Source organism: Eurosta solidaginis, chromosome 1 (assembly GCF_040869045.1).
Source record: "Eurosta solidaginis isolate ZX-2024a chromosome 1, ASM4086904v1, whole genome shotgun sequence".
NCBI classification, from domain to species: domain Eukaryota; kingdom Metazoa; phylum Arthropoda; class Insecta; order Diptera; family Tephritidae; genus Eurosta; species Eurosta solidaginis.
Window position 1 is genome coordinate 26,719,510 of NC_090319.1, and position 20,870 is coordinate 26,740,379.

Consider the following 20,870-nt stretch of genomic DNA (forward strand, 5'->3'; position numbering starts at 1 on the left):
TTTTCGGAATAATTTGGGGTACCTTCCTTCATCATTTCTATATGGTTTTGGGGATCCGCCCGGGATCCCGTCGGGGTTATTTCGCGACTTTTCGCGACTAACACGGGATCATTTAGGGACCCTTTCGGCATCATTTCTGGATGGTTTTCAGGATCCGTCCGGCATCCCGTCAGCGTCATTTCGGGATCATTTGGGGACTTCCGTTCGGGATCCCGTCGGGGTCATTTCGGGACTTTTTCGGAACTATTTCGGGATCATTTGGGGAGCCTTTCCGGCATCATATCTGGATGTTTTTCGGTATCCGTCCTGGATCCCGTCGGGGATTTTCGGGACTTTTTCGGGATCATTTGGGGTCCCTTCCGGCATCATTTCTGGATGGTTTTCGGGATCCATCCGGGGATCATTACTGTATAGGTTTCGGGACCCCCCTGTGTAATGTCGGGACTTTTTCGGGGTCATTTGGGGAAGATTCCTGTATCATTTCTGGTTAGCTTTCGGGAACCGTTCTAGATTCCGTCAGGGTTATATCGGGCCTTTCTCGGTACTACTTCAGGATCATTTTTGGACCCTTCAGGCATCATTTCTGGATAGTTTTCGGGAGCCGTTCGGGATCCCGTTAGACTCATTTCGGGATAATTTGGAGACCCCTCAGGGATCATTTATGGATGGGTTTCGGGATTTGTCCGGGATCCCGTTGGGATCATTTCGGAGCTATTTTGTATCATTTTGGTACCCTTCCGGGAGCATTTAAGGCCTCTTCGAAACCGGTAGATCAGCACACATGCCTTTTTAAATTATAAGCTTTTATGGCCATGGATTTGCTAAAAATTATTTGCAATTAAAATTCGGTATGTTTTATCTTTAATATCGTTCTATTTTTGAGTTTTTTAAGTGAATTCTGTAACGAACTGCTATAACTATAATTACACTTTTGTGATATTTTAACCAACTAAATACCCGAAAAAGCAACACTATTTTCATCTAAAAAATTCTCTTTGATTTTAGCTAATTGTAGTTTCACTCCTTCGTTCTATGAATAGTAGTTTCTTCACTCCTGTCAATCAATTAATTTAACTTAAAACAAAATTTATTTTTTAATTCGAAAAAACTGAATTTTACTATTCACGTAAGCGTAACTTTCAGGTTATCAGCACATTTAGATATTTTTTTTACTATATTACAAAAATAAAATACATTGACAATAATACAATTTAAACAGATAAGTTGATAAGCAGGCTAACGTGAATAACCCATATACTTTATTTTTTCCTCGCGGACGGGGCCGCGGGTAAAGGCTAGTAGTATATATCTCATAAAACCTATTGCTCAGATAAGAAACTTTTCGCAATTTCTGTCCCATTTTAACAGCTAGAAGCTTCAAATTTCACCAAATGCTTACGCGTATAGCATATATTAGCCGTATTTTTTGCAAGCGTATACGTTTACGTTTGCGCGTAAAAAAGACGCTTATCCTCTCTTAGATAATGCTTAAGAGACCCATCTAGCGGCGGTGGTTAAATAACCATATGCAGAACAGGATGCACCTAAAATCTGGTGGCCATAATGTATAACATATAGCTGAATCAGTTGCGATAAATAGTGGACACGCACCTTTTTAGAGGTGATACATAGAATTAGTGTAGAGGTGAAACATATACACATATTTCAGTTACATCTGAATATAATGCGTATTGAAATTTAGTAGTACTAATTTTATGCACAGCAATTTCAGAGGTGTATTTAAAGTTTAACGCTTAGCAGTCCATATAAAGTTTAAGCGTAAAAGTCTATAGATGTAAAAAAAAGAACACAGCTATTGTTGTCTGAAAAAATCATAGAGATCGGTGGTATATATATAATATACCTCATATAAATGTCATTTTTGCCCCTTTTTTACGGCTAGGATCTTCAAATTTCATCAAATTTAATTAAGTACTTACGCTTACGTCATAGCGTCAAAACAAGAAAATTTGCATTCACACACAAAGTACTTACCTATTTTTATACTCAGCGTGCTTTGCACACAGAGTATATTAACTTTGATTGGATAACGGTTGGTTGTACACCTATACAATGTACAGGTATAAAGGAATCGAGAAAGATATAGACTTCAATATATCAAAATCATCAGTATCGAAAAAAAATTTGATTGAGCCATGTCCGTCCGTCCGTCCGTTAGCACGATAACTTGAGTAAATATTGAGATATCTTCACCAAATTTGGCACACTAGCTTATCTGGGCCAAGAATAAATTGGTATTGAAAAAGAGCGAAATCGGATGATAACCACGGCATCGCCCACTTGTGATAAAATCAATTTTACAAATATTATTAAGCATAAATCAAAAATCGTTAAGCTTATCGTAACAAAATTTGACAGAGAGGTTTACTATAAGGAATGCTTTGAAGAAAAATGAACGAAATCCGTTAAAGAACACGCCCACTTTTATATAAAATATTTTTAAAAGGGTCGTGGACAAATAAAATAAGCTATATCTTTGCGCAAAACAGCTTTATCACTGGTATTTCATTTCCCAAATGGATTTATAACAATACATACGAAAAACTTCAAATTTAAAAAAATGTGCGTGGCACCGCCCCTTTTATGACTAAGCAATTTTCTATGTTTCGGGAGCCATAACTCGAAGAAAAATAACAGATCGTAATAAATTTGTGTACACAAATGTTCCCTATAGCAGAAAATATTTCTAGTAAAAATAGAAGGGATCGGTTAAAGACCTCGGCAACTTAGATATAAAACCAATTCAAAAGGGTCTTAGACTAGAATAATAAGCTATAACTTGGCAAAAAATAGTTTTGAAACAATGATATTGCACTTATCAAGTTTTATTGTAAGAGGAAATGGGCAGACATTTTTTTTTTTTAACAGGCGGTGCCACGTGTTTTGTATAAAAGTAATTTATCTGAAATGAAATGTACAATTAAAGTTCACGCTGAGTATATAATGTTCGGTTACACCCGAACTTAGACACCTTTACTTGTTACACTCAGCTGAGCAGAGCTCACAGAGTATATTAATTTTGTTCGCATAACGGTAATCCGTAACAGCATAAGCTAATCGAGATAGATATAGACTTCTATATATCAAAATGATCTGGGCGAAAAAAGAAATTCATTTATCCATGTCCGTCTGTCCTTCCGTTAACACGACAACTTGAGTAAATTTTGAGGTATCTTGATGAAATTTGGTATGCAGGTTCCTGAGCACTCATCTCAGATCGCTATTTAAAATGAACGATATCGAACTATAACCACGCCCACTTTTCGATATCGAAAATTTCGAAAAACCGAAAAAGTGCGATAATTCATTACCAAATACGAATAAAGCGATGAAACTTGGTAGATGAGTTGAACTTATGACGCAGAATAGAAAGTTAGTAAAATTTTGGACAATGGGCGTGGCACCGCCCACTTTTAAAAGAAGGTAATTTAAAAGCTTTGTAAGCTGTAATTTGACAGTCGTTGTAGATATCATGATGAAAATTGGCAGGAACTATATGTGCGCCTAATAAAAGTTAACAAAATCCGATGACGAACACGCCCACTTAAAAAAAAATGTTTAGAAGTCAAATTTTAACAAAAAATTCAATATCTTTACCGTTATAAGTAAATTATGTCAATGTTCAACTCTAGTAATGATATGGTGTAACAAAATACAAAAATAAAAGAAATTTCAAAATGGGCATGGCTCCGCCCTTTTTAATTTGTCTACACCTTTTCCAGTTTAAGTTTAGAAAATTACAATTCAACTTCAGAATTTCCAATTTAAATTCAGAAATTTACAATTCAAGTTCAGACATTTACAACTCAAGTTCAGAATTTTCAATTCAAGTTCAGAAATTCCAATTTAAATTCAGAAATTTACATTTCAAATTCAGAAAATTACAATTCAAGTTCAGAAATTCCAAGTTAAATTCAGAAATTTCTAATCCAAGTTCTGAAATTTCCAATTCAAGTTCAGAAAATTTGTCGGGTATTTTTTTTTCATCGAATGGAAATAGATGTATGTAAGACTGTATCTATGTGTTAAGGAAGCATTGGACATCTTAACTCGTTTAAATCGATTTTGCGAGATAGCGAAGAAGAACCTCTCCCTCATAAGAAACAATTGCAATGCCATCCAGCTATATTCTTAGCATCACAATCATTGATCTGCACTGAGTTTAGGCTCCATTACTAATACTTAGCATAGGCTTGACTTGACTTGGCGTAAACTTGGCAACTTAGCCACGGTTATACTCCACTTATCGCATACAGTCTGGCGTCATAATCAATAAATGTCAATTTGTATGACAAAATGTCAAAATGAAATGGAAACAAACAAATGGCATCTCAAAATATAAACGTCACTTAGAACTTACATAGAAAATCAAAATTCAACACACTTCTAAGTCAAGTTAAGTGTTGCTAAGTTTTGAGTAATCAGTAACATGCAATGTTCATTTAACAGAACTGTAAGTGACAGTTCTCAAGTCAAGTCAAGTCTATGCTAAGTATCAGTAATGGAGCCTTATGATAGCAGTGATGCCGAATATATGACCACTTAAACAGTCAACGGAGCGTCCACACTCCCGGAAATAACGTATAAGTACTGTCTGCATAGATCTTGGCGCCATATTATCTGGTAACCTTGCCGTTCGCGCACGTCTTTTTGATCGCTCTTCAAATTGTTATTCTTTTTACTTTGTAAACAAGGTTTAACCTCTACAAATATTCTTTAACATAATAGAAAACAGTTTATAAGTTTAATTTCGTATTAAATCTTTACACAGTGCAATATACATAGTGGCTTTTTGTGCAATTTAAACATTCAGTCTGTGTGGTCATAGATCATAGGTAGGTAGGTAGGTTGAACTGGCCGGTCCATGAGGACCTCACATAGACTGATTGAGTCCGTAGTGTTACCAGAAGTTTGTTTTAACGACCAAACTGAAAAACCCTATCAAAAACCAGGACCTATGTTATAAAATAACTCCGTCCTCTTGGCAAATACTAGAAGCTTCCTAGGACTTAAGCCACTTGCTGCTTCTAGATCTGACAGCTGTATCACTCCTAATAGCTGGAGTCTTAGCCTGGCAAGTGTAGGGCACGAGCACAGAACGTGCTCGATCGTTTCCTCCTCCAACCCGTACTTCCTACATCTGCTATCACTGACCAAGCCTAGTTTAAAGGCATGTGACGCCAGAAGGCAGTGTCCATTCAGAATACCCGTCATGAGTCTACAGTCCTCTCTTTTTAATGAGAGGACCAACTGTGTTAGTCTAAGGTTGTAAGACCTACACATAATCTTCGACACTTTACAGCCCCGCGCTTGAACCCACGCCTTTCCCGCTTGGTCGATCATGTGCACCTCTCGCCGAATCTAATTGGGACATCTACGGAGCAAGCTTCAAGGGATGCGCCCTTTTTAGATAGTTCGTCCGCTTTTTCATTCCCATCTATTTTCATATGCCCTCGGACCCAATATAGATGTATGCTTCTCCCAGTCCCGATTCTCTCCAGAGACTGCTTACACTCTAACACGCATTTAGATGCTGTGCTATGCGAGATTATTGCCTTAATTGCTGCTTGACTGTCAATGTAAAAGTTAACACGGTTGCAGCTTAAGCTATTCTCTTCCAGGGTTTCTACTGCTTTGGTTACGGCTAACATTTCCGCTTGGAAAACGCTACAGTAATCCTGCAGCCTGTAGGATCTGCTTATTTCCGGATCAGCGCAGTATACCGCAGACCCTACTCCTTCCACTACTTTGAAACCATCGGTGTACACATGTATCGCCTCGTCCGCCATTTGCGCACCCTTACGCCAACCGTCCACCTCTATTGTGGCCTTAAGATCTCCCTCGAAGCACAGATAGGGAATCATGTAGTATGTTCGTCTTGTGATTGACGACGCTATACTACTATGGCCATATGGTCGGCGCTCAAGCTGCCCCGAAGCACCGAGCCTGGTTGCGGTCGTTAATGCTTTGTTCTTTGCTACCAGATCTACAGGTGGGATGTGCAAAATGACATACAGTGCAGCCGTCGGGGTTGTTTTCAGGGCTCCCGTAATGCTAAGCACCGATAGTCTGCATACCCCCTCTAATTTTTTGAGGTATGTTGTTTTTTGTGTGGCTTTCCACCAAACAAGAACTCCATAGTATAGAATAGGGCTTACAATCGCTGTCAAAACCCAATGAGAAAGAGAGGGCGATAGGCCCCACGTACACCACAGCATTCTTTTACATGCATAGAGTGCCGTTGAGGCCTTCTTGACCCTCTCCTCCACGTTGAGCTTCCATGACAGCTTACTGTCTAGGATGATTCCTAAATATTTTGTGCAAGGTTTTTCCTGTAAGGTCACCCCTCCTAACTTAGGCCTGGTCCAATTTGGGACCTTGTACCTCTTTGTAAACAAGACCATATCCGTCTTCTCCGCATTGACTTTCAACCCGACATTAGATGCCCAGGTATGAATATCGCGAAGCGCCCGATCCATCAAAGAACTAATCGTTGGAAGGCACTTTCCACTTATGACAATTGCAACGTAATCTACGTAAGCCGTAAGTTTTACGGGTCTCTCATCGAATTGCCTGAGCAGTTGGTTGATGAACAGCGTCCACAGCAGAGGTGATAGCACCCCTCCCTGCGGCGTGCCCCTGTCCAATGATTTCGTGGCCTCGTACAATCCCCATTTTGATGTTATCTTTCTGCAAAATAACATGCAGCCGATCCATCTGATTAAGGCAGGATGTACTTTAATGTAATTAAGACCATCCATAATCGCCCATTTTGCAACATTATTGAAAGCCCCGGCAATGTCCAAGGAGACTCCTAGAGCATACTCCTTATATTCCAGGGATTTCTCTATGCTTATTACCACCCTATGCAATGCGGTGTCTACCGACTTGCCTTTGGTGTACGCATGCTGTGTTGTGGAGAGCAGCTTTTCATCCACGTTGGACTTTATGTACACATCTATCAGCCTCTCAAAGGTTTTGAGCAGAAATGATGTTAAGCTAATGGGTCTATAGTCTTTGGAATACATGTGACCGATCTTCCCCGCCTTTGGTAGAAAAGCTACAAAAGCAGTTCTCCAAGAGTGCGATACATGATTCAGTCGTATGCACCCATCGAATATTATTTTAAGCCATTCCACGACCGCCCTACTTGAGACTTGTAGCATGGCCGGGAATATACCATCTGGGCCCGGCGATTTAACTTAGAAAACGTCTTCACTGCCCACTCGATCTTGGTATCGGGCACCAAGCCCGGCACTACTAGCTCCGTGATCGAAGTGTGAGTGATGTCTGCTGGCTCCTCTAAACCGTCTCCCGATGGGAAATGTGTATCGAGAAGCACCTCAAGGGATTCCTCACTATTACGAGACCATTCCCCGTTCTCTTTCTTTATTAGTCCCTGGACTTCCGTGCTGTTTTGCTGGAGCACTCTATGTCCGTACAGAAACTTTTCCATGAGTTTCTCTTGGCCCTGGTAATTTCGCGCTTGCATATCCTCAGTAGATCCCTGTACTCGTCCCGACACGCTTCGCTTTCCGCGGTCTTTGCGAGCTTAAACATTTCTTTTACCTGTCTTCTTAGAAGACTCAGCTCATTGCTCCACCATGGCGGCTTTGCTTTTCCTCTGAATCTTCTTAGAGGGCAAGCTTTGTTATACGCAGTTATATGACGCTCGGAGCTCAATGTAATGTCCAGAACATTGCTGGATGTTGGACCAATGTATGTAGGGACATTTCCCCTGTTGGCTATCTGCAAATTGGTTTGCAGGATGTAACAAAGCAGAGATTCGCCTCTCTCGTTCGTATCTGCTCTTCCCCACGCATTGTGGTGCGCATTTGCATCTGCGCCTATGACCAACCGCCCTTTGCGCCCTTCCTCCTGTACTAGCCTTTTGCACTCCATCGGTGGGACCTCCGCAGCATGGGCCATGTAGCAGGACGCCAGGATAAATGCCTGCTTATTCTTTTGCTCAACGGCCACCGCTACGAGGTCCTCAGTGGTGTAATTAGGCAGCATATATGAATGCAGCTGTTTCCTTACCATTACTACAGCTCGCACCCGTCCTTCCGTTTGCGCGTAGTAAACGCCAAACCCGCGCGCGCTAAGTCCAGAGACCTTTCCTCCCGATAAGAGCCGCGGCTCCTGGATCAGCGCCACGTCAAACGAACCCTCCTCAAGGGTTAGGAGGAGTTCGCTCGACGCCACTTTACTGTGTTGGAGGTTTATCTGTAGGACTCGCAGCACCATAGGGCTGTTTGTCCCCCTCCAGCACCTTCGTCTTGACGTCGTCGTCCTCCCCTTGCCCTTTTGGTTTAGAGTATTCGAGGCCCCCTTCAGCCTCTCGTGACTGTTGTGCAGGGTGTTCCTCTGTGCGAGTCACAGCACCATTTAGCGATTGGTCCTCTTCTAGCACGTTCGTGGTGACATCGGGGACCTCCACCTGTCTTTTTTCCCTTAGGCTTTTGAGGTACTTTTCGACTTCGCCCACCTCTAGCGTGTTAGGGTTTTTATCCTCGGGACTTCTTTTCCTGAGTCGCATGTAAATTTTGCCAGTGCCAAAGGACATTTTACCAAGCTGCGTGTACAAAATATCCTCCGCCTGCTTGTTTATTTGGAAGATGTGGAACTGACCATCCTCGGTAGGCCGAGATACAGTAAGTACCTTCCAATCCTGTGTCGGTATGTTCGGATTCTGATTCTGCAGAAGTCGCAGTGTATCCTCCGACTTCATCACGCATGGTATCCATACCTTAACTTTTGGTACCGTGGGGATTTGCGCTTTATCCACAACCTCAAACCCGGCGTTCGTGCCTTGCCTTTGGAGGTTTGGAACCACTTCCTCCAGCCACCGCAAGCTCGCGATGTTGTCGCACGCTATCATCTTCACACCATTATACCATCCCCCCGAATCAAAGGTTGGAAGGGGCTTACTTGGTTGTTCCCGCATCATCTTAAGCATTAAGCTAATAAGCTCCCTTTCCACAGATCTCCACCTTTCAGTAGTCATTTGTCCGAAAGGACTGCTACGATCAACCAGCGCCACAGTCAGTGACTGCTTTGCCACATCACTCATCTTCTCGGGAAAAGCAGGAGTCTTAGTGTTATCTCCCTTTGGTACCTCCGAGAAAGCCGGAGTCTTAGCTTTAACTCCCTTTAGCGCCTCCGAGTAAGCCGGAGTCTTAGCGTTATCTTCCTTTGGCTTATCTCCTACTTCCTTAATTGGAACTTCCCTCTGACTCGAAGCTTTCGAGGTAGTTGCTACCTCGCTATTGGAGCCCATCTGTCTTACAGCTTTGGGCCTACTTGTCTTGTCTTTGCGACTGCCCTGCCTCGCGGCTCTAGGACTGGGTCCTTTCTGCCTCTTGAAAGCAGGCTTGTCGCCTTCCGCCGAACGCTGCCTCTTCATTCTGCCATTCGACGCTTCTTTCTCCTCGTAGCGGTTGCAGACCCGAGGGTTTCTCGCAGCAAACCTTTTGAACTGCCTTCGACCTACTTCTACCGCTTCATGGGCCCATTCCAAGCGCTCGATCTGCACTTCTGTTGGGTCGACCACTGCTCCCAAGCGTTGTACAATTCTTAGTGCTGTACGGTACTGCGAGAGAGCTCTTTTACTTCCTCTGCTCCGTACCCTTCTCCACTCTTCTACCCCGTTTTCATTTGTGTGCTTCTCCAACACGGAGTTCATTGAATCAGCACTACTCTCGCTCCCCGAGTCCGACGCATCGCTTAATTCGTATTTGTCGTCCTTGGATTGCGACTCAGTCCTCCTCTTTACATCGTCCTTATAACAGTCAGGTGTTGAGTCGTTCATCTTGTTCGTACGACCACCTGCCCGACAAGGCGGGCTAAGGGTCCAGTATTATATACGGGGAAAGAACCGTACGCCACAGCAGCGGCCCTTACTGTGGTAAGGCCATTAATACTTCCCGAGGTGCCCGGTATCGGGAAGGCTCCGTTCGAATACAGCCGAATTTATCCCCTGGCTGCAAATCGTCCAATAGGCACGATCCGCATAACACCCTGGATTAGGGGGTTGGCAGTTCTTGGTCACCGACATCCCGCCGCCCTCGTATGAGGCGAAACGGCGTAGATGTCAGTCCTAAACAGCTCCGCCTCATAGTCGGGCGCTATGGAGTTCGGCTAAGCCCTCACACCAACGACAAGGTGCCTACCCTAGTGAGGGCATAGATCATAGATTTTCACAAAAATTTGTGATAACTGCATACCTTTTTGTTGGTAGCTGCTATTAGAAAGTCATTGTGTGCCCTTTTTGCCTTGTGTTGTGTGCACTGCTAGCTATACGCTGTCTTGTGATTTGCATCCAGTGCTCCAAAATAACTCTCGCCCATATTTTTTGAACAGCTGTTCAATTTTTCTCATACTTATAGTTTCTTTTGCCTATTTTTCTTTTGGGTTTATTTAACTTTGCAATTATGTCGGATTGCTGGGTCAAGAAGTGCACCAATCAGAAGAAAATTTCCCGTGGTAATACTTATGTTTGTTGTTGGCTCTGTGATAATATGGCTCGTGTTATCTGTGCCGGTTTCTCTCACATAGGTGGTCGGGCTGTTGACCTAATATCCAGCAAAATTGGACTGAACTGGACATGTCATGATTGTCGTTCCGTAGAAAATGACATGCGAGCTTTTATGGGGCAAACTCAGAAAGAGTTCAACAACATTTTCAACTACTCCTTAGCCGTGCCACCTCGTAGGGCTGTATTTGTGTCCCGATTACACTCCTCGCTTACCGAAAATGATATTGCTCATTACGTTTGCTTTAAACTTGGTGTTGCACCCACTAGTATCATCAATGTGTATAAATTTAACTTTAAATATGAGAGAGACATCTCCTCATTTAAAATATCTCTTTCAGATGAATATTTCGATAAGGCACTTGCTCACAAGAAAGGCGAGGGCCGAACCTGTTTTGTTACAGCCAAAAAACGGTATGACGAACACAGTAATAACAACACAAAGGTAATTGCTGATCTGTCCCGTCTTCTTATTAATTACCAAAATGTTCGTAGGTTACGATCAAAACTTGTTCAATTCATCCTTAATTCTTTCAACTTGTCTGCACAAGTTGTAGCTTTTACGGAGACCTGGCTAAAGGCTGATAATTACAATTCTAAAGTTTTTTCAAATAAATATGCTGTTTATCGGCGTGATCGCATCTCTAGAGCGGGAGGTGTCCTTATTGCTGTTGAATCTAACCTATCATCTGATTTGATTTCGCTGGACAATATCTCTCATATCGAATTCATAGCAGTTAGGCTTTCATTCGGTAGCTATAGCGTAATTGTTTGCTGTTCGTATATACCACCTCGTTCGGATATGGATGTTTATTAGGGCGGGACGATTTAAAAATCTCTCATTGCTCTGCGAAAATCGTATTCTAGGGATCAAAATAAGAAACTTTGACGAAGAAACCATACCTCTAAAACGAATTCTGATGTCCCCCAATTTGGGTCGAACTTTTGGGTAGGGTCAAATTTTGAAAAATCCCACTTTGACCCATTTAGAGTGCTCCAATCGAGTCCAAATGTATGACCGACCCCCACTAACTTTGGAGGCCCGACCCGCCGATGCCAGTGGCATACCCCCTGTAACCCCCCTGGGGGTTCACCATACAAACATTTCAAAAAATCGCCGGTTTTGCACTTTACATGAAAAAATCAGCTAAATGGCTATGTTTTTTCTTTATTTTTATTTATTTATTTATAATAATATTTATTATTTATTTATAATAATATCTATTTTTTCTCTTAAGAAATTTATTTAGTCAGAACATATGTAAATGAAAAAATTAATTTAAGTGAGTTATAGAAAAGAAACTAAAAAAAATTATTGTTTGAAGTCTTTTTTACTTTCAAGTCTGGGCAATTTCGCACGGTTCTCTAATGTCGTCGCCATAACAGCCTCTACATTTTCCGGTATAAACCGTTTGGAAACGCTAGCTAGCAATTGAACATGTCGTTCCGTTCCTTGTATGTGTGATGGAATTTTTGGATCATTAAACGGTGGATCATCTTGATTTAAATATTCTTTCAATGTATCGTACGGAATGCTTCGCGTGAATGGTGGTTCAAATACGATATTTATATCATTCAAATTGATCATTTCCGTATAACTTGTGCAATTAAAGTTTATATCTGGTTTTTATAAACTCTAAGTTCCATTGGCTCGTCAACATCGATTCGATAGCGTAGAATTTTCTTGATGGCACAGTCGCGCTTTTCTTTGCTATCATCAAACAACATTGATAACAAGATATTTTCCCAATGCGCATAATATGAATTATCTTTAATTAGTTGATTGACAATTTTGCGTAAACGAGGTTCTAGAAATCGTGACCAACCAATGAACTTGATAAATAATGCACTGCCATACACGACAGAGCTGTAATACTTGATATTGAAGTACATTGGCACATAACATTTAATTATAAATTCAACCAGAATTCTTAAATTTGCATCTGGATTTCCCGTTGTCACATATAATCGCAATAATCTAGCGGCCTTGGTGAGCCACCGAGAATGTACAATTTTCCCTGGTTTGATGTTAGCCAGATCCACCGGAACCACGCCTCTAGAAATTGCATGGGTCATGTCGTATAAGTACTTGAATCGGTGGAAAATTCAATTTTTTCTGGAGGAGGGGGCATATTTTGCAACTCAATTTTCTGGAAGCCGTCCATCACCTGAAAATATATAATAATAAAATAATTAAAAATGGTTGACAATTATAATAAATGAGTGATAGCAATAATTTACCGGAAGAGTTTCACAAGTTTCGATTTGACGGCTCAGTTTTCCGGTTGCCGATCTCGGTCTAGTACTAGTTGATTAATCCAAAGCTTCAAACAAATGGCGAAACGGAATTTCGTTGAAGTGTAGAAGGGAAACGAACCAATGCAATGGTCTTTTTAATAGCAGTTCGAATCGTAGTATAATTCCACCGTGTGGGTCAGTGTTTGTTGGCTCACCGTAAGTGCATATTCCAATTAATACATCCAGTGATATATTTTATCGTTGAAAAAATCATTTAATTTGGTTGTTTTGTATTCAGCGGTTTCATGTTCCAGTCTTACGTAACCAATCAATTCAGAATTGGGTTCTCTCAAAATAACAAGATGAGGATCTTTTACCATCCTAGTATGATACTTCTCATCAATTTTATCTATCATTAAAGTATCATCTTTTCTGCCATCGAATGAAAACGCTAACAAATTGGTATCATCTAACCGTTTGCGAAGCACTTCTTGTCTGCATTTCTCTTTTTCTCTGCGAACTTTCGATTTATCCATGATGAGAGGTTTCCCATGCTTATCTTTAATTTTAAAATCTTGCAAAAGAGCGGTTCCCAATGCTGATGCTACTCTGTCAGGCATACCAAATCTGTCACATACCAAGGCAAAGTTAAAACAATCGTATCTCTCTGTGTATTGTGAACTTGTGCTTCTATCCATATCTTCTTGAACCGGTGGCGGTGCGTATGTTGAATCATCGGGATCTTGGTATGTTGGCATTGATGACATAGACGTTGCTCCTTGCTCTTCAGTTTCCATCATAAATGCATCCATTGTTAGTCTTCTCTGATTATGTTGGTCGTGCATGAACTCTTTGGGGTGTTCGGGAACCCAGCCGCATACACATGGAGCTGCCTTCAAATCGCATTTACATGTTCCAATGTAAAAAATTGTTTCCAGAGATTTTACATACTCTGTAAATTGTTGGGTGTTGTTTCTTCTCTTGATTTGCTCTTGATAATTGTCAAGCAGTTTATTCAATTTAATGAATACACTTTTTTTCAGCATTATTTCCATACCAAGTTTTTCCCAAATTCCAATCAACTTATCTTGTACTTGAATAGTGAATGATTTATGGGAGAACTTTTTTTGTTCTGTTTTAGCACGTTCTCAAGATATCCAGATGGGTTGGTAAATTAAGATCAGTTAAATCAGTAGACACACCAAAAACAGTAACATCATGCTTGGGTATATGACTCATTGGTTTTTCGATAGTTGTTGATGTAGTTGCTTCATCTTGCGATGTAGAGGATGGTGGATTCATTGTAAACTTTTTGATTTGGAATGGTCACTTCACTTATTATTTTTTTTGAAATATTTTTTAATCTGAAATTAGCACTTCACACTTTGAGTTCTTCACAACGACTTAATGCATTCGCAAAAACTGTTGCGTTATATATGGTCGACAAGACGAGGTAATAAGAATGAAATGGTAATTTCAATTCTACCTGCTGTATCTTGTGGTGGCTTAAAAAAACAACACAAGCAATTTTACGATCTGCAATTGTGTCACAGTGATACCTTCATTTTTTAAAACGGTTGAATAAAAAACCCACACAACTATGTTTACGACATGCAAATGCATCATAGTGATGCCTTGGTTTTAAAAAGGTTGTAAAAACGCTAATTTCTAATAATTTCTTTTAATTTCTTTTCTATTACTAAGTTAAATTCATTTTTTCATTTACATATGTTCTGACTAAATAAATTTCTAAAGAGAAAAATAAACTCCAAAAAGAAAAAACATAGGCATTTCAAAGTGGGATTTTTCAAAATTTGCCCCTACCCAAAAGTTCTAACCAAATTGGGGGACACCAGAATTGGTTTTAGAGGTATGGTTCCTTCGGAAAAGTTTCTTATTTTGATCCCTAGAATATGATTTTCACGAGCAATGGGCGATTATTTTGCCTCCCCACAAATTTATCCGGCCTAATGTTTATGCTAGTTATACCTCGACCATCTGCGAGTTGCATTCGCAGTTGGGAGATAACGATCGACTTGTTGTTGTTGGTGCCTTTAACTTGCCAACAGTTAGTTGGGTTAATATAAGTGATTGAAACTTTTAAACTCCCACTGCTCAACATGAGTTTCTCAATTGCTTGTTAGACTCATCTCTTTTACAGATTAACAATATTCCAAATAGTGGAAATAAAATGCTGGATTTAGTATTTGTGGATGGCTCGGTGCCCTTACACAAATCCCACCTTTATCCCTTCCAGAAGACCCTCTTCACCCTACGCTAGAGATATCACTTGATATCAACCTACCCCGTAGGATTCAAGTACAGTCTCGTCCCGATATAGATGCTTCTACAAAGCGAATTTCATTTTGCTCAATGTTCTGTTGGCTTCCCATGATTGGTCGGATCTCTATGCTTGCACTGATGTCGATTCGGCAATCTCTATATTTTACAGTACGCTTGATAGCTTCTTTGATACCTGCATTCCTACTCGATATACCCTATGTTCGAATAAGCCCCCTTGGTTTTCAAGGCAACTTATCAGACTTAATAACATTAAATCTAGGCTTTATAAGAGATTCAAGAAATCTGGAGCATCTGCAGACTTCTCTAGATATCTAATAACTTGTTCTAAATTTCAACGTCTTAATCAACTTTGTTATAAAAATTACTTGAGTTGTTGTAAAGCCCATTTTTTTAAAAATCTAAAAAAGTTTTACAGTGTCGTAATTTCAAAGCGTTTGGGTATCCTTCCTCATTAACCTTTGAATGTAAAAAAGCTTGCACTGATGACGACATTGCTGAACTATTTTCTGAGTTCTTTAAGTCCACGTATTCATCCAGTGGTTTTCATTCCGGTCAATACCCCTATCGCTTAGATAGCTCGAATTCCATTAGGAATCCTGCTATTGATGGTAATATTGTTCTTCAGAGTCTTCAATCTTTGAAGCCCACCTTTTCTCCGGGACCGGACGGTGTTCCTAGTTGCGTGCTTAGGTACTGCGCCGAAAACATGTATGAGCCTATTTTAAAATTATTTGAGCTATATCTGGGATCTGCGTCATTTCCGCCACTTTGGACACAGTCTTTTATTATACCCCTGCATAAAAAAGGTAGTAGGTCAAAAGTTGAAAACTACAGGGGTATTGCTAAACTTTCAGCCATTCCTAAAGTCTTTGAACAGATTGTTACCAGTCAACTCCAATATCAATGTTCTAGTCTTTTATCTCCATGCCAACAGGGTTTCGTTCCTCAAAGGTCAACCACTGCAAATTTGCTTGTATTCACTTCTATAGTTATGGAAGAATTTTTAGCGAACAAGCAAACCGATGTCATCTACATGGACTTCAGCAAAGCATTTGATACCTTCAACCATGAGTTACTTATTCATAAGCTTGATTTACTGGGCTTTCCGTTTCACCTATTAATGTTGCTGAAAAGCTATATTTCTAACCGGACCCAAAAGTCCTGTTCAGGTGCAATCTGTCGGAATCGTTCGCAGTTTCCTCCGGTGTACCCCAGGTAAGTCATTTAGGCCCCTTGCTCTTTACCCTTTTCATTAATGGCTTGCCACAGACAATATTATATTCCCATACAATAATGTATGCGTATGATGTAAAACTTTGCTACACTTACTGTCCTACCGATTTGAGTTCCTTGGATCTTCTTCAGGCCGACTTGGACTCGTTACAATGTTGGTCCAATATTGGTGTTGGAAGCCAGCATTCAAACCTTATGTAATAGATGGTACGCCTTTGGGTGTATATCTATTGCAAATGATCTAGGTGTCCTTTTTGATCCGAAATTGAATTTTAACATGCATATTTCATCTATTGCCAACAAAGCGTTGGCTTTACTTGGATTTGCTAAAAGATGGGCTAAAAAGTGCGATGATCCGTACCTCACTAAGGTTCTTTACACATCGCTGGTTCGTCCAATACTCGAGTATTGATCATGCGTTTGGTCCCCTGTTTCTCAAAAGCATACACAGCGTCTTGAGTCAGGTCAAGAGCAATTTTGATATTCGCATTGCGCGGCGTAATTGGGACTCAAATCTTCACCTTCCTCCATACCGAAGTAGACTTCTTCTTATTAACTTACCCACTCTGGAAAATCGGAGAATATTACTGGGGGTATTGTTCATCCATAAGCTCATTATTGGAAAAATTGATTCTGAGGACCTTCTCAGCGGTTCCCCCTAGAGTATCCAGACACTACGTTCCTTTTTATTTACCCCTTTGTCGACGAAACTTTGCTAAAAATAATCCTCTTCTTATCTGGTGCGCGCACTACAATAGCTGTATCAGTCTTGAATGTACTCTTGCCACTATACGTAATGCAATACTTACCTATCTAATTTAAGGGATACAAGCTAATTTAATTTAATTTGCCGGCACTTATTTCTTCCGTAAAAAAGAGGCACTATCGCGTTTAAGGATGGAGGAACATTTATCAACATGTATCATTAAGAAGGAACAAGACAGTACTGTGTTGATTGGAATCTGGTGCATTCCAACAACGTTAAAAACATACTTTTTCATGAGTCACTGACCGGAACCGTATGCATTCCGGCAGTATAATCTTATGGGAAATGTTGAATTCTCGATATATCTTAAATTTTTAACTTTTGAGTTGTATATTTATATATCTTTTATATTATGCAGTCGACCATAGTTTGTCGTCGACTTTAAATAATAAATAAATAAATACATAAAAAAATAAATAAATAAAAAATGTCAAAATATCTCAACTTATCCGCCATCATCACCATTCATCATGAATGGGCACTTAATCGCGATCTTGGCAGTTTCGTAACAAATCATGCCAGCTTTCCCTGTTTCGCGGTAACTGTCGGCGATTGGGGCACCATGAGAGGTCAAGTCTTCCTCCACCTTCGCAACTCTGTGGAGGTCTCTCCCTTCCACTGCTTCGAAACTGCTGTTTCGACTGAAGTACTTTCTTGGCAGCCTCATCATGCACTTGTCGGAAATAATTATCCTCCATTTGATTTCATGGTTCGGGATGTACACACCTTGAAGAAAACTTGGGGTACACTACTATACCCAAGCCCATTTTGGCAACATGGTCAACGAATCATCAACACTTCCGCAAGTAACATATAAGTATAAAATTAATTAATTAAAATAACTTTTGAAAATTAACACACTACTTATAAATTTCTGAAATCGAACTGTAATTTTCTGAACTTGAAATGTAATTTTCTGAACTTGTATTGTAATTTTCTGAACTTGAATTGTAATTTTCTGAACTTGAAATGCAATTTCTGAACTTGAATTGTAATTTCTGAAATTGAATTGCGATTTTCTGAATTTAAATTGTAATTTTCTGAACATGAATTGTAAATTTCTGAATCTAAATTGGAAATTCTGAACTTTAATTGTAATTTTCTGAACTTGAATTGTAAATCTCTGAACTTAAACTGGAAAAGGTGTAGAATACTTTTAATGCCACAAGTCGAACAAAAATTCACCAATCATTTCGAAATTTAGTGCCATAGATTCCATGACGGTAACTGTTTTCTACGAAAATGGACGAAATCGGTTGAAGGCACGTCCAGTTTTTATACATAGTCGGCCGTCTTTCCTTCCGCTCGGTCGTTAACACGATAACTTGACCAAAATTCGATATATCTTTACTAAACCTAGTCCGCGTACTTATCTGAACTAACTTTATCTTCGTATAAAAATGGACGGAATATGACTACGACCTCGCCGACTTTTTCGATATCGAAAATTACGAAAAATGGAAATTGTATTGGTTTATTGACGCAAAATATAACTTCAGAAAAAACTTTGTAAAATGGGTGTGACACCTACAATATTAAGTAGAAGAAAATAAAAAAGTTCTGCAGGGCGAAATCAAAAGCCCTTGGAATCAGGGCAGGAATACTGTTCGTGGTATTATATATATAAATAAATTAGCGGTACCCGACAGATAATGTTCTGGGTTACCCTGGTCCACATTTTGGCCGATATCCCGAAAACGCCTTCACATATACAACTAAGGGCCACTCACTTTTAAAACCCTCATTAACACCTTTCATTTGATACCCATGTCGTACAAGCACCTTCTAGAGTCACCCATGCGCTTCCCAAGGCAGTCGGTTCTATGTACCGGAGCGACTCGGGATTTTTCCCGACCAAGGACTGTCATTTCAGTGTGACCCCATTTAATTTGTTTCGTTCCTCCCACAAATTGTCATCCTCCCAGCAGCTCCTTGCAGCAGGACTGCTACATATTCTCTTACTCCGGGAAGGTATCGAACCCAATCCGGGTCCGTCTCCTGACCCCGGTCCTGAGAAATGGTTTTGCTGCATTTGCCAGAAAAGAATCTTTTTAGGACGGTCATACTCTGTTCAGTGTGTCTCGTGCAAGGGATGGTTGCATCGGACAGGTTTTTCTGGGCTTGATCCCAAAACCCGACGTCCACGTAACTTTTATAAATCTTTTGTGGCTCCTTGCTGCTCACGCCCAAAGGCGTCCCGTAGTCTACGCCTAAGCGTATCCCCACTACCTTCCAGCAGCTTCGCTGCTCAGCAAGCCACAACAAGTACCCGCTGCTGCTCACGCCCCACGGCGCCAACAACCCAAACAGCTGATACCACTCATAACTACTACCTTCGTAGTAGAGCTGGTAGCAATGCTGAGCATCAGCCCCTGCCCCCGTCTTCTTCTCCCCCCCTCTTTTCTGGCAGCAATCGTGCAGGTCAGGGAAACAGACTCTTAGTCCCTGCCTCCGTTTGCACCGTCTGCCAGCACAGAATATATAGGTTTGCGATATCCGCTCAATGCAGCTCCTGCCTTGGGTGGTGCCACTTTCCTAGATGTTCTGGTCTCCGCGACGGCAACCCCTCGACGGGTTTCATCGCGCCATGTTGCCAGGTCGCAAACCCAAATCATCCGGGTACCCCAATGCTTGCCCAAGGGCGCCCAGTCCCAAGGCCACAACAGCAATTGCGTCCTGGCCTTCCACAACCTAGGCGTAGTCACCCCTCACTTACCCCTAGAGTGGCGGCGTCACCCCTCATGCACTTCAGAATTCTGCAGTTCAACTGTAATGGACTAACTGGGAAGATTACGGAGTTAGTCGATTTCATGAAGCGGCACAACATCCGCATTGCTGCGATTCAAGAGACTAAACTCACAGCAAGATCTGCATTGCAGACCTGCTCTGGTTATAATTTCCACAGGAAAGACCGCGAGAGCGGAAATGGAGGCGGCCTCGCGTTTATTATACACCACTCTGTGCAATATCATATATTTGATCCTGGCATCGACCGCAGTGACAATGTCTTAGAACGTCAAGGCCTATCTGTCCGGTCAGGCGATGCAAATCTAGAAATCATCAACATCTACATCCCTCCTGTCACCTGTTGCCCCAGTGGATACCGCTCTAATATCGAGGCCTTACTCACTGGCAACAATCGCATTATCTTAGGCGATTTCAATGCCCATCACGACCTATGGCATTCAAACTTGCGGGCGGACAGTAGGGGTGAGATTTTGGCGGATCAAATAGACGAAACGACGTTCTGCACAGTAAACGGAGACGCCCCCACACGTATGGTAGGTAGCTGTCATAGCTCGCCAGATATCTCAATCGTGAGCGCAGAACTCGTAAACTGCGTCAACTGGCAGCCGATGGTAACATTGGCATCCGACCACCTGCCCATACTTATTTCGTTCGAGCGTACCGCCGACTTCATCGTCACCGAAAAACGCACTTTCATAAACTTCAAAAAGGAAAGTGGGAAGAATATAAATCTGCAACAGACAGCAGCTTTGCTGCCCTCCCTATCCCGACTGATGCCCGCCAAGGGGAGCGTGCCTTCCGCAAGGTCATTGAATCCGCCTCGGCACATTTCATTCCCGCCGGGAGAATTCCGGAAATCCGGCCCCACTTCCCGGCGGAGGACGCGAGCTTAGCGAGGGAACGCGACCTTATAAGACAGCTTGATCCAGGCGACCCCCAAATAAGGGATATAAACCAACGCATCAGATTGCTTGTGGACGAACACAAGCGGGCGAAATGGGAAGAGCACCTAAGAGGTTGTAACCT

At 41.2% G+C, this 20,870-nt stretch overlaps 1 protein-coding gene across 2 annotated transcripts in view; it reads left to right on the plus strand.

The window, feature by feature from the left end:
* Positions 1-20,870, plus strand: part of LOC137250530 (uncharacterized) — a 74,229-nt gene that overhangs the window by 17,844 nt on the left and 35,515 nt on the right. Inside the window, exon 1 of one of the 2 annotated variants that reach the window (XM_067783513.1) lies at positions 10,957-11,000. The exons of the other annotated variant lie outside the window; for it this stretch is intronic. Coding sequence (XP_067639614.1) covers positions 10,972-11,000 — 29 coding nt within the window. The 5' untranslated portion in view covers positions 10,957-10,971. Of the gene's footprint in view, positions 1-10,956; positions 11,001-20,870 lie in introns of those variants that run through there. 2 annotated transcript variants of the gene reach the window in all.